Source organism: Argentina silus (assembly GCF_951799395.1).
Source record: "Argentina silus genome assembly, chromosome: 7".
NCBI classification, from domain to species: Eukaryota; Metazoa; Chordata; class Actinopteri; order Argentiniformes; family Argentinidae; genus Argentina; species Argentina silus.
In genome coordinates this window covers 6,258,598-6,273,290 of record NC_139661.1, presented here as the reverse complement: position 1 = coordinate 6,273,290, position 14,693 = coordinate 6,258,598, and the positions used below count along the sequence as shown (strand labels likewise).

General features: G+C 40.7%; 1 protein-coding gene across 1 annotated transcript; it reads right to left on the bottom strand.

Moving 5' to 3' along the window:
* Positions 1-3,247: 3,247 nt before the first annotated feature.
* Positions 3,248-6,610, bottom strand: dmrt3a (doublesex and mab-3 related transcription factor 3a; the record flags this gene model as incomplete). Its single annotated transcript, XM_083672815.1, has 2 exons — positions 3,248-4,335; positions 6,217-6,610. 2 exons carry the CDS (start codon positions 6,608-6,610, stop codon positions 3,329-3,331), a joined length of 1,401 nt encoding a protein of 466 aa, XP_083528941.1. The 3' UTR covers positions 3,248-3,328.
* Between the last annotated feature and the right edge of the window lie 8,083 nt (positions 6,611-14,693).

Here is a 14,693-nt window from a genome sequence, read left to right as displayed (position 1 = left end):
TCTGGATAAACTGGCTGAGCTGTTCCTGCAGAGTGTCAGAATTGTTAGTTATGGGGGATCTAAATCTAGATTGGTTGACACACTTTTCTGATAAACTTAAAGATGTATGCAGTGATCTAAATTTGACACAGTTAATATCCAAACCTACATGGCCTAATCTGAATAACCCAGTGAAATCTACACTGAGTGACATTATATTGACAAATAAACCCCAGAAATATATAACCAATGGTGTTTTTGCAAATGATATCAGTTGCCCTATTGCCTGTGTCAGAGATACTAGAATTCCTAAATGTAACCCAGATATATCTCTAAGAGGAATTTTAGAAACTTCAATGACCAAGGTTTTTTGCATGATATGTATCTGTCATTTAGAAAATGTGTCCCACCTCCCCTGACCTTGAATTAGCCATGGCTTGCCTATTTTTCCTCATTAAAAGCTAAGGATAAAGGAAAGACATAATCCATGGTTTACTAATGAACTGTCAAAGGCTATCCATATAAGGAATACTGCCTGGGCCAAAGCTAGACATACTAACTCTGCTGCGGAAAGCAGTCATGCAGACAATTGAGGAATAGATGCATTGTTATGACCAGGAAAGCAAGATCTGCTTATTACCTGGCTTCTCTGTATAGTAGTGGTGGAAACACAGCAACATTCTGGAAAACCGTTAAATCCCTGAAAGATAGCTCCTGCACTGCTCCAACAAATCATGTCAGATTCTGGCCCCATAAATGACAAAAGGGAAATCAGTAATGCTTTTAATCAACACTTTGCATCCGCAGGACACTTGTTTGATAAGCTAGGTATATCAGGTGTCCCCAAAATTGTGGGGAATGAGGTTACAATTGTCTGCCAGCCTGATCTTAACAGTAACATTAAGCCCATATTCTCATTTAGACAGTTCTCAGATTTAGAAGTGATTCATGCTCTATTATATATACATGAGAAGAAGTCAATATACATGTGAAGAAGTCGCCAGCTGATAGTGGACCCTGGTCCTAGCTCATATTTTTTTATCTCTCGTTTAGCTCTGGGACTATGCCCAAGATATGGAAAGCAGCTCGTGTGCTACCACTACGTAAGGGGACTGCAGCAACCTAAATAATTATCGTCCAAATTCAAAGCTCTCGTGTAGCTAAAATATTCGAATCCTTGGTCAACTCTCAACTTCATTCAGAATCCCAGAATGGTATCTTGAGGCATCAGGGTAAACAAATCAACGAGTGCACCGTGGAGCAGCAGCAATGTCAATGTGTCCAGGACAGGCACATGCACAGGTAGGGCCCATTGCCCTGCCAGTCACAAAGTGTCCTCCTGGATGGTGTATTTATAATTTAGTTTAATCATCATCATTCATTCATAGAAAGAGGGCAGAGTACCCACGAAAAAATGCAGCTCACTTAAAAAAAAAAAGAAAAATCTAAATAGCTGCGCCGACTTTTACCTCAACCAGTCTCCAGAGAAAATAACGTCTCTCTCGACTTACAATTACAGTCTTTGATTGAGGTGTGAGCGTACAAGGCTCCTGGACAGTTGGTGATGTCGGCCTGTTTTCGCCTTCTCTGAGGTATGCATGTGTCACTCAATAAAAGTCAAAAGTAGCGAATAGCAATCTTGATTCCTCCACAAACTCCAGTTAGTCCAGTTAAATAGAGTGCCATGCCGACCTTGGCCGTGCTGTTGTTGAATGCTGGCAGAGTGAGAAAGAAACAACCCCATAATGTAGACAGCCAGCCATGCACACGTATTGATGGTGACAGTCATTGGCACCTCACAAGACTCATCCATCATCAGCACATTTTAGTTTTACTCTTTCTTGCCAGATATTATTATTTATTTTTGTAATTAGAAATCGGCAATTAAAGTGCCCCTGAAGGCTTGGTATTTTCAGAGTTTAATAACGCTGCTTTAATTGGGATGTATATGTATATATAAATTCCCATCATCCGAAATGCTTGATATTCTGTACCCTTAACAAATAATACAAATACAGGTATTGTACTGAACTCTGTACTGCATATTACAATGTTAGGTGGCGCCATCAGACAAATTTAGAACAAGTGTACTATCATCCATGTTTTGGTAAATTGCATGGGTATACGCCTTTTTTTACAGTTTACATTTTAATAATTTAGCAGACGCTCTTATCCAGAGTGTCTTAAAATAAGTACTTTCGTCTAAGTACATTCGTACATTTCAGGCGTAAGAATGTATTTCAGACACCTGTCATCTGCATTGCGATATTGATTTGTTTCATCTACCATTACAAAGTGCGAATAAGAGGTCCTCCATTTCTAAATAAAAATGTTTTGTGTGTAGAGTATATTGTATGAACAACGAATGTAATATTCGTCTACATGCAGTGTATGTAAGGTAAACTTTGAAGCATATAGTTCGACCTGAAGTCCCTTGAGTTTGCCTTTCACACACCCCTCGAGACGCCTATCAGGTGACGCCAGTGGAAAGCCTGGCCGTCAGGGAACACATTTGTAATAGCAATTTTTAACAAAAGTCCTGTCTGAAAGCGCCCCAAAATTCATCCGCACTTTAAAATAAAACGTGCGTCTAAAGTACCTGTTATTGAACATTTGGTGGTGGTCAATAGCCTAATGTTTTTCTATTGGCTTAATGGTCACGTAAAAAAGAACTGATTTGTAATTAGACCTGTTATCTCGTTTAAGTTGTTCATACCATAATTCATGAATATTGATATTTATTGGGTGCAGAATCAATTACATTTGAATTATTTCACTTGAATATTTATTTTAAATCTCTGACAGTTCATAAGGGCTCAAATGTATGTATTTGCAGAGAATTTTCAGACTGAACGTCATCATTTTCAGATCTAAATCTTCCACCACATTGTCCATTAAATAATGTATTTCATACTTCAATATGGAATTAGTCTGTCCTCTTTTTGTACATATACATAAATGACACAGATATGGTATTACCAAGGTTTATTTGGCATACTTGGAACATGCATCTTAGTTTGAAGACTTTTCACATTGAGGACATATTCACAGTACATGACATGCATACTGGAAATTGATATGGACTATCACAAACAAATGTGACCCATCACATTCTTTTACATTCATTCTTTTTGGTCATATCCATAGATATTGGATACCTAAATGCCATGTGATGGTAATGGTACAGGCTAACATTTACATTACCTTTAGGGGTGGTTTCTTAACAAAGTTCAGTTCAACCCCCCCCCACCCCCGCCCTCCTGTTTCCTTTTTAGCATGAATGTGTATTTGTCCATTCACAATACATTTTTGGTGCTTTTGTTGCCAGTGTGGCATGGTTCATCAAAGATTAAGTCGAAGAGTTCAAGATTCTGGAGTCTGAGGAATCGGACCGTTCCTCGTAATCCTCCTCTGGTGTGTATATGCTCTGTTTGGGGACCACTGGGCAGCCCTCCTCCTGGATTGTGATCCGGTGGTCTTCCGAAGGCCGGGATGGGAGGACCGGAGAACTGCGGAAGATGGCGCCCGTGGAGGCGGCGGCGGTGGGGAAGGGCGAGACATATTGGGCGGCTGAGCGGAGCTGGTACTGCTGCTGAAGAGTCATGGTATTCCACAGGGTGACATCATTGTGCACAAAGGGGTTGGCCTGGGTGCGCGTGAGCGAGTTGCGCAGCATGAGTGGGTAGCGGGGCGGTTGGTGGAAGGACGGGTGCTGCAGGGACATGCCTAGGTGGCCCGTTGGCACCACGCCAGAGGGCGAGTCGGAGGAGAAACGGAGAGACTCGGGCACCCGGAAGGCCGAGCCCACCGACCACTTGGCGGAGGAGGACACCGGGTGGTAGGACCCAAGGGTGTGTTCGAAGAGGTGCCCATTAGAGGGCAGCACCAGCGTATCCGAGTGGGGATCCGAGTGGTGGGGGGGCCTACTGTCTGGGGTCCGGCTGGAGAGGAGCACCTCGATGGCCCCCACCAGGTCCCCCCCACAACCCTTGAGGATCAGCTCCAGAACGGGGGGCTTGTGGGCGGGGAAGATCTTCTTGAGGACCTCCAAAGGGGGGCGGTTGGCTCTGAGGTTGAAGGGCAGGGAAACGGACCCTGACAGGCCCTCGATCAGCAGGCTCTGGTCCCCGGTGTACTTGGGGGGGCTCTCTGCTTTGGGTTCTCTCTCAATGGTACAGCCCTTAGGAAGGCTATAGCGGCCGTCATCGGGCTGGGAGGGGGTCTCGGGGGGCTCTGGGGTGTAGCAGGAGTTGGGTTTGGAGCCCTCTGGGGAGCTGACAGGATCCTGCTCCTTCTCACTGGAACTGCCACCATTCTCTCCCCCAGACTGCTCACCAGACACATCATCATTCAGATCTGAAAGCACAGTCAAACAAGAGGAGAGGGTCAAGGAACTATCCTAAAGTAGTAGGTTTCTCATCAACTCATGAAGAGCTTATTAACTTTTGGACTAATGACTTATGTCCGGTAATACAAAGCTCAATGGGCTAACATGCATCACAGCAAGCTTTGCCTTGTTCCTCCCGAGGCCCTAAAGCCTATCGGCTACTCATCTAGCCAAACGCAACATGCAACTAATAGCTTATCAACTTGTATTCAACTCAGCGATTTATAAGGATTCACTTTTTTTTCCCTCTCAAAAGCTGTTAACATAAAGTGCTGACTGTATGTCATTGAGGAATCTCCCGTCGATGCCTTTTGACACCATTTTGTAAACAGATTGCCTGTTGCTTGGTAACATTTCACTTGGATTTGACCTCCTGCGAAAAATATGGCTATTACATTCGATTCGCCCTGTCCAGACTTTGATTACTGTAATCTTTTAAACGACTCAGGTTCATTCTTCAGATTGAAATGGGGCTGATGTGAAGTCAATACCAATTTCGCATGGCCTTGTGTCCTATCCTTTTCCTACCCGATATCTTTGTCAAAACAACACTGAACACAATCCAGTAAATCTAAAGACACTATGAACTATTGTTGAACTATGTTGACAAATGGAAATTTGTTTGAGAAATATGAGCATTTTGACACATGTATTATCTCTCTGTAACTGAAATGTGAAAAACGTGTGGGGGGTGGGGGGGCACTTTCTGTAGGGAATGTGGTGGAAAATATTTGGGGTTAAGATCAAGTCTGATAATGAATTTAAGCGTGGTCCTGTGTGGCTCGGTTGGTAGAGCATGGCACTAGCAACTCTTAGATTGTAGGATTGATTCCCGCCAAGACAATATACAAAACAATGTACTAAAAGTCACATTGGATAAAATCCAATCATTTGTTCCAAAGCCTATAATTAAATTACACTTTAGGTAACTTAATTATTCAATATATTCAATATCAACAGAAGTGCTGTAAGTCTGTGACCACATAAAAACAATAAAACAGCAGTAAACTTGTAAACCTAATACAACTTTGATGAGAATAGTTTTCGATTAAGAGTGTAAAGAAACATTTACATAATTCTCTATGTAAATATTGGCCATGGCATAAAATATTAACTGCTAAGTACACTAGCACTAATAATAATGTTAATAATAATAATGATAATAGGCTTAATAATAGTTTACTGATACTGTACTTCTATGGCACCAATCAAATAATAATAATAATAATAATAATAATAATAATAATAATAATAATAATAATACATTCTGCAAAAGAAAAAACTGGTCTTGAGACTCAATGTCCGCCCCAAACTGAATTATAGCTTGATATCTCAATATCCCTGTTTTCAAGATTCCCTTAGTACTTCAAATGCAGCTTGTGCATCGGTTGAATTTTCATATACTACACAATATGGGGGTAGATAAAAAAATTTTAACAGGACTATAAGCTATACATTTGTTTATTTGTTAACAATTTATGTTACAACCCGGTATTAAGCATGTGGCCACACTTACTTAGAAAGTGCTGGGTAAAACCGTTATTTCACGATAATTGCATATTAATTCGCAATTTGTTATAGATTCACTAACTCAAGCACCGCTATGTGCCATTTAGTACAGGCAGTGACCATGTTCTGTGTAATTAGAGCCTACCAGAAACCCCTAATTTTTGCAGTTTAATGTACATTATTTCAAATGGGTTTCTAGTAGATTGTATTGTGATAACTTCTTCATATCAAAATAATAAGTCTTAATAATACTCGTTTTCAATTGTACCAATTTAGTTAAGGCATGTTGTCATTGCATTGCAAACAAATGTACTCTTTACAACAAAACTATGCACACTTACCCGCGCCAGGTTGCGTGCTCGCTGCTTGCTCTGTGGTCCATCTCAGGTCCATGTCTCCATTGCGCGACGGTAGCCCCTGGTTCCCCTCACCACCCCCGGACACAGTGATGCCAGGCAAGGATCTCAGCGACTCCGGGATGAGACTCTCCAAACTCTCGTTCGCCTGCTGCCTTCGGAGTGCGACCTGCGCAGCCATGACCCGCTGCCGCTCGATGATGAGGATGCATTTCTCGCAGGTGCAGTCTTTGAAACGACAGTAGCGCTTGTGCCCTTTCAGCCAGGACAGCACCCCATGGTTCCTGCACCGGGCGCACTTGGGGGTCCTCTGTAGTGGCGCTCGTGGTTGGGACACGGGGCCCCCCATATAGAGGTAGGGTGATCCGTAGCCATTCATTTTTCACACCAGTCAGACACTCGCTACTTTCTCACCAAAGTGCTGGAGGCGCAAGTGCATCTGATAGGGCAGAGTGTTGTCAGCACAGCAGTCAAGAGATCAAGCCTATCTGCTCGCTACAGGCATGATGAGAGGTGTTGGCTCGTGTAGACGAGGATCCACCTTTCCCCTGGTAATAAAGTCGTGCATCAGGCGATCTGACACGCATTCATGGAAACGAGTAACTAAACACTATCTCTCGCATCACTGACACTCGCTCAGCAAATCCCAGGGGATGCATTCAACACATCCACATATTTTCTCTGACACCATGAAACCTTGACTCTTAATTAAACGTGCGAATACAACGTCACTTGGATTGGGGAATAAAACAAGTCCATCAATCAGAGGGCTGTAGCATGCCACATGTATTACTGGCTACTTGTGTCCTACATTGACAAAATAAATCCGCAGCTCGGAAAGTAAAGTTGTGTCAGTGTCCCCATGTCCATATATAGGATTTACAATAGCCTACATCTTGATATTCTAAAATTGCATTCGCAACGAATCATTTCAATATAAAATAGCTTTTACTGGACACGGTTTCCCCCTGAGCCTAACACTGTGGTTCTCGGCTGCAACAATCAACCAAACACGTTTGCCAAACACTCAGAGCTCCGAGAAGGTGAGGCCATCGAGGATCTTCAGGCGGGGAATATGAATGAAATACTCTTTCCTTCTCATTTATATACGGCCTTGCCTATAGCCTATTTTACTTTGTTGTTTAAACAATGCTATAGACAGCGGTAAAGTTTGAAACAGGGACATTAGGATAACGCGTAAGATAGAATGAATAGAATAGTAAATTAGGCCTATAAATTGATGTTTAATTTACGGTGAATTGTCCTGATTTTACTCTCAAGTTCATACAATACAACGTATATTTCCTGTTAAGCATTGCCGGTTTTTCATTTACAAGGGTCTGATGACAAGGGTTTGATGACTTTGCCTTTTAAGCAACGACATTCTTGATATGCTATTCACACCAAATATGATGTATAAGCTTCCGTGCATTCTCCCACCTTAACACAACATAGTTTGGGTTATTTCAGTGCGCGCTTAAAGATGTTGAGCATGAAAAATAAATCCCCATTTAAGTCTTTAGGTACGAAGAGCAAATGTTTAGGATGCTGATATGTCCCTTTGGCCTCACCTTATAAAGGCCATTGAAACATAACACCGGACATCCCCGATTCCCATTTCTGTCAGTAAAAAGGTTTATTCAAGCAAATAATGGGATCCAAGCCGTACGGCTTTGAGAACAGGGGCCATGGTAAACTTCACCACATGAACTCCGTCTCCAGCTATTAAGCTTTTAATTGGAAAATAGCAGAGGAAATTTCAAGGTGACCATAATGCGTTTGCAGTTTGTGCAGGAGGAATATATTCGCAGGAGTGGGAGGCAGCGGTGGTTGAGCGCCCGCGACAATGCATAATAAACATATTTATGTTGTATATCATCGTTAGTAGAGTGTAAAAACACATGGACCTAAATACAATTTCTCCTCCTCACTAAACGTACATAGACATGGGCCTATACTTTAATAGTGGTAGTGTGTAAACAATTTCAATGCACAAAGTCCCATTAATGATAATATTGAAATCAAGTAGGCTATTTTAATCCATTTTGGGTACAAAATAAAACCATCATAAGAAAACCTAAATGACATTACTGGAATCCCAAAATTCATCAGTCAATCAATTAATCAATTACAGGCATGACCAATCATTTTTTTAACAAATACATTTTACAGTATGGTTTCAGATGAATGAATATATAATTTCTTAGAAGAGGACAAATAATTTGGCCATGCTTGGCCATGACATTGCAGCGAATTAAAGCAGGAATAGAGATACGAAAATGTGCTTTGCAAATTATAAAATCACCTAAAACAAAAACATTCGGAATTGAAACACATTATGCGTACATTTCCAAACGCCTACATCAGGCAAAAAGAATGAGCGCAAATAGGCTAAACTACAGGACTATCTGATAGAGAACATAACCAAACGAGAGGAATAGTGTACATGAAATAGAATATAGTCAACAAAATAACTCACCGAGTTGAGGGTTGAGGTCACTCACTCATCGTTTTTGGATGCATTCACAATCAAGTGCAGCACAGGCCAGCCAAAAGGCTCTATCATATCCCTTTATTATTCCTTCCTTCATACGAGTGAATTAATTAGATGAATCCAAACGAGCAGTCCGGCTGATGGTTGTCTATTAAATAATGATAATATTAGAACTGACTAATATCTCCTTAATCAAGTAAACAAGTATAATTCTACAAAAACACTATTTATAGTAATTATATAGTGTAGGCATGTACAGCATAATAACATAAGTAGGTGGTGTGATTGCATCTTGAGGTTTGAGTGATTGAGAATACATTGTTACATGCTTTAGATGCAAACAAAAGATTGTTAAAATCGGTTCCCACAGTAAAATGGGAGCAACATCATCATCGACAATGAGGGACAGACAGGTAAGCATTTGCAAGCTGCAAATATGTAACAGTTGTAACAATTCTGTACAATTGTGTACCTACAGTGGCAATTTAATTAAATGTATTAGAACATATTTTTGGCAACACTCTATATAAAGCCAGAGTAAAGAGAGATATTAATAACAATGGAGAGTCTATACAGCATAAAATGCCACTTCTCCAAAAATGAGAAAAGGTAGGAGAGAAGAGGTGAGGTTGTGGTTCAGGTGGAGAAAAGAGTAGAGAGAGGAAAGACAATTTGGAGTTCAGTTTAATTTGGTGAAACCGGACACGATCTAATGGAGGTGGTTCGGTGAACTACACTCGCATGATGAGTAACCTTGACTGAAAACTGAAGACATGCGTTTTATCCCCAAGCTAATGCCTTGGCTATAGTTAAGACACAGTCTTGTGGTGCACAATTGAGAGTCAGTCAAACTTAGAACAGTTCATAAAGACGTTTGTGAACAGATAGGGGGTTTGAGCTACCCATTGAGTGTGTTATCATTGAAATGATATGGGTGGGGCCACCAAGTGAGACCCTTTCAAAGAGTCTGTGATTTGAATACCCCCCCCACACTGCTGACACTGCTCACAAGGAGGAATTAGCAGATGTCCAGCCATCATGCATCCTGCCGCAACACATGGGCTCCCTGTCACTGCAGTCAATTGTACACCCACTGAGGCCCCCAAGTGAAAGCAGGCTGAACATACTCAATGAGTGTGTAGTTGCCCACAAACAAAAGCTCACTGGTACAAGATTAAAAAACGAAATAATAGTTAATATATATATATTTTTTTATAATACTATACTATAAATAGTGGGTGTATTTTTTCAAATTATTGGCGATAATGAAAGCCATGGCTAACTATACTAGTAATAGCATGCTATGTCACTGAGAAGAGAGGAGCCCTGCACTCAATCCCTCCATGAGGAGGAACAGCAGCAGCAGCACATTGCCCTCAGCATCCTTCTGAAGAAGTATCAGACACACACATCCATTTGGGTTTGCTGGCAACCTCCTCTGAAAACAACTAGTAGAGAGTCAATGGATATACATGACAGTGTTCAGTTACAAACATTGCCATACATTTCGGTTAATAAGATGAATTCCTTTATTTAACTTTTTTTTGCATTAGTTTTTTCCTTCCTTCCCCCTCCATGTTGCCAGGATAGTAGTCAAGGTTACATTAAGTAAACCCATTGAAAAGAGAGAGAACATGTCACAATCTTTATCATATATAGTAGATAGTGTTTATCCTGCTCCTAAGGGGCATAGCTGGAGGTGTATGTGGCTAGCAAGCTTTCCCTCTAAGTTTGCTCAGTAAGCAAGCCACTCACCTGAAATTGAGTATTTTAAGCTAGCCAACTTTGTCTGGCTAGCTTGATTAAAGAGCTCAAAAACGTCTTCACCGTCACTAACTTGCTATATTGCTGTCAGTCAGTGTTCAAGGTCATTTCTTGCTTCAAGGTCATTTCAAATTAGCAAGCGATGTGAGGGGTAGGCCTACCTAAGTATGTAGCTAGCTAGCTAGATAACCGTGATCAGGGTACAATGACCATGAACATCTCTAACAAGCATGCTAACAAACATGTTGTCAGGACAGGAGGCTTAAATAGACCAATCAGTGCACCCATTGGTGTAACAGTGATAGATCTTGTCTTTTAAAGTTACCACTCCTCTACCAGATCTTTACCATAAAAGGCCAGACCTCCGACATTCCAAAAGTGACCCACTAACTACAGGAACTTATTAGAGCCATACATCTTATGCCAGAACTAGCCCATGAACCAATTTCAAAGTCTACCTCAGTGCTCTAACATTTGGACCTGATCAGGTCACATCACACCTGCACTGTGCCAGCAGTGAGCAGACCCAACTAGCAGACGACTGTTGGCCATATCTGGCTGTTCTAAAGCACAATCGGCAATGTTAAGCATCATATGGACCAGACCTGGTCCAAATGTGGTAGACAACCAGATTCGGCCCATCAGATCTGGTCTGGTTCTGGACCGTAATTCCAAGTGGTAACTGGGTCAGATCTGGTTGATTCGCCTTGTATATGTAGGCCAGATTTGAGCTGAAAAGGTTTTGCTGTCTGGATAGGATCACTGAAATAAGGGTAAAAGAGAGAAGAATAGGACGATCACTCAACCCATTCCATCACACATACAAATCCCTAGTCATTTTTCCATAGGGAATTGGAATAAATATACAATTTCTAATTGGAACAGGTTTCACTTTAAATTCTGAAAAGAGCAGGCTAGCCTGGAGATGTCTTGTTTGTGTTGTCGTTACTCTCTGCCTGGGAAGATGTTTGAATTCAGCTGCAATTCGCTTTGTGGCCATAGGAGATGCAGAAGTTGCTAAATTAACCTTTAAACTATAGGATATACATAAATTCCAAATTAATGATATTTCACCATCTTAGATTGCTTGGATGATGTGATGATCACCTATCTGAAGCTGTTTATATGTTTTTGTCTGCTTTAGGTCAAAGAAATTATTCAAACTGCATGTTTGGTGGGGATTTTTGACTTCTGTCGTCCCTTTAATCCAAAGACATAGGTTTGTCATGGTGAGAATTAGTCATGCAGACTACCTATGTTGTCCTGACGCAGGTTTGTGTACTTGTGTTTGTGTACAATTTTTGTACTATTGTCCTCAGTTTTAATATAACATACTTTTTAGTATTTTCATTTCAATATAGATTGTTTTCAATAATAGACAAAGATGCATAAGTAACAGACATAATTAAAAGTATTTGGTGGATATAGTGGATATCCGCTATATCCACATATAGCGGATATCAAATATTAGCCCCTTCTGTAGAACTCATTATAAACAGAAGTTTATAATGATGGTTAGCCTATGAATATTAGGATTCTATAAACTGGGGAGGAACAACTGATGTTACTTTGGTGGGCAGGAGGAGAGAAGGGGTTGTTGTGGTGTAGATATGATAAATGATGGGGAACGTCCAAGATTGCGCTGGGATGCACAATGTCAACAAAGGACCCATAAGTTGGTTTAGCCTGTCTCGTATCGCCTGTTTATTGGTGCTTGTCTCTCAGAGCATGGACATTTACAGCTGGAGAGCTGTCTGTCCTTCAAACAAACACGGCTGCAGAGTGGTACCCTGATAAACCAGTCTGGTGTCGACAGCCCCTGTCCTATTGGCTCTGCTCCTGACCGTTTACTGGAAGAGACCAAGGCTGCAATATCTTCTAGAAAGATGTTCCCTCCCTTCTGCCCTCATTCCCTCCCCTTCACAGATCTAACAGAAATGGATAGGTGAAAACTGTAGCTCCACTTGGTTTCACACATCCAGTCCTCTATCAGACCTGTTAAGGAAAGTGGCAGAGGGCAGAGGGGAGGGGAGACCTTTCTTGGCATGAAATGCAGCCCTCATGTCCATCATCATAACCTCACCCAGGTCCCATATTGAAATCACATGGGGTGCTTTGTGTTGACCTCCACATAACGACAGAGATATGGAGAGGGTATTTGACCAACAACAATACAACTGAGTTGTATTTATCTTTTCAGTGGTGGCTCAAGTCGAAGCCCAGTGGCTCAACATGGGATTTGCATGCTATTTACAGTAAGACACAAAGCTCATAGGTAACATGTCACAAGGTGTGCCAAAACAAAAAGTAATATCAGGGGCAATTAACATGATGTGTTATTTTTGTGTTCAAAAAATATTTAAATACTAAATAATTTCTATCACATTTATACATGCACTTGTCTTGTTTCTACCATTTACCATTTCTACCATCACAAAGCGTGATACATTTTTGCAGATTTGGTGTATCAAAGGGTGAAAATAGCATATTGGGTAACAGTCTGAGGTTGAATTTGAACAAAAGTGCTCTGAAATTGTTCTGAAGAAGATATTTTATTATAAATACTTTTTTGATAACTTTTTTATCAGTTGAGAAATACTTCTCAACTGATAAAACATGACTGTACAACTGTTTTTATTTGTTTCTCAAAATTGAGGTCAGCATCAAAAATCACCCCTAGGTTTCAAGTTGAAGATTTCACTTTGGCAGACAGCCAAGACTGTCCTGTGTTGCTACAGTGGAGCTAGGAAGGCCAAATATGACTCAGATTTACTGTCATTCAATTATAAAAAGTTCTGGGACATCCAACATCTAATATCTTCCAAGCCATCATTAAGAGAAGCTAAACTGGATGTATCATGGGGTTTAACGGGAAGATATAACTGGGTGTTGTCCGCATAACAGTGAAAGGAAACACTGTGTTTATGGATAATCTGGCCTAGTGGAAGCATGTATAATGAGAATAAAATTGGGCCTAAAATGGAGCCTTGTGGCATACCAAAGTTCACTTGGGCTGAGGAAGAGACACACTTATCTAGACCAAGAGAGAACAGCAACAACAGAGAACTGTCTGCCTGAGAGGTATGAGGAGAACCATTTTAAGGCAGTGTCTGTAATCCCTACATAATATCTAAGGTGCTTTATTAAAAAAGTATGATCGATTCAAGGAGAATTAAAATGGAACATTGACCTGAACCAGCTGATAAAAGCAGGTCATTTGTGATAAAGTAGAGCAGTTTCAGTGCTATGACAGGGGCAAAAACCAGATTGGAACTTTTCAAATAAAACATTTCTATCCAGACAGCTAGTCAGTTGATTATAGACAACCTTCTCTAAAACTTGGATAAAAGGGGAGTTTAGAAATGGGTCTAAAATTGTTTAAAACTGATCGGTCCAGACATGGCTTTTTGAGAAGTGGTTGGACAAGAGCATGCTGAGAATGAGATTTGCATACCCAGGTTAACAAAAGTGGGGAGAAGCTAATGTGCTGTGACATACTTAGGGGCAATCTGATCACTTAGAGTAAGAGTAATGCACACACACTCACTTTAAGTTATCAATTTCAATAGATGGGCGACATTACACCTCCATAGAGGCTATTGTGGATGCATTTTACTTAGTTACCTAATCAGCTAGCCAATTAGCTCAGCATATGGCTCCATAAACACTCCTTAGTCTTTTTATTTAAAGTGAGATGTTGGGCCACACTTTACATTGCTCATATTACAGTGTAATTATTATTGTAGTTACACTATTGTGACTTGATCATTGTTACACTGCACATTACTAATAACATTGTCCCTAGGGTTCTAGCCTACTTATGGTTATGGTTAGGGTGTATGTGTGTGTTTTAATGGTGTTCAATGGGCAAGCTGCAATTAAATGTTAGGCTATATTTATATATTATTTACAAATAAACTATACGCTGTCTCAATTATTTCAGTATTATAATTATTCTAGGAAATCTAACACACTGCCTGCGCCACTTTCTCAACCCTTCTCCTGAACTGTACACTCGTGTGCACAAGTGCACAATTCAGGAGAAGAGTGAAGGAATAGGACACATATGCAATGTGAGCACACAATGTGCCTTCTAAACATGTGGTTAACAATGGGGATATGCATGTGTTGAGAATTGCCTCATGAATTCACAAGATTTCATAGCCAGCCCTCTGGAATTACACCTGTCATACCATCTTGGATC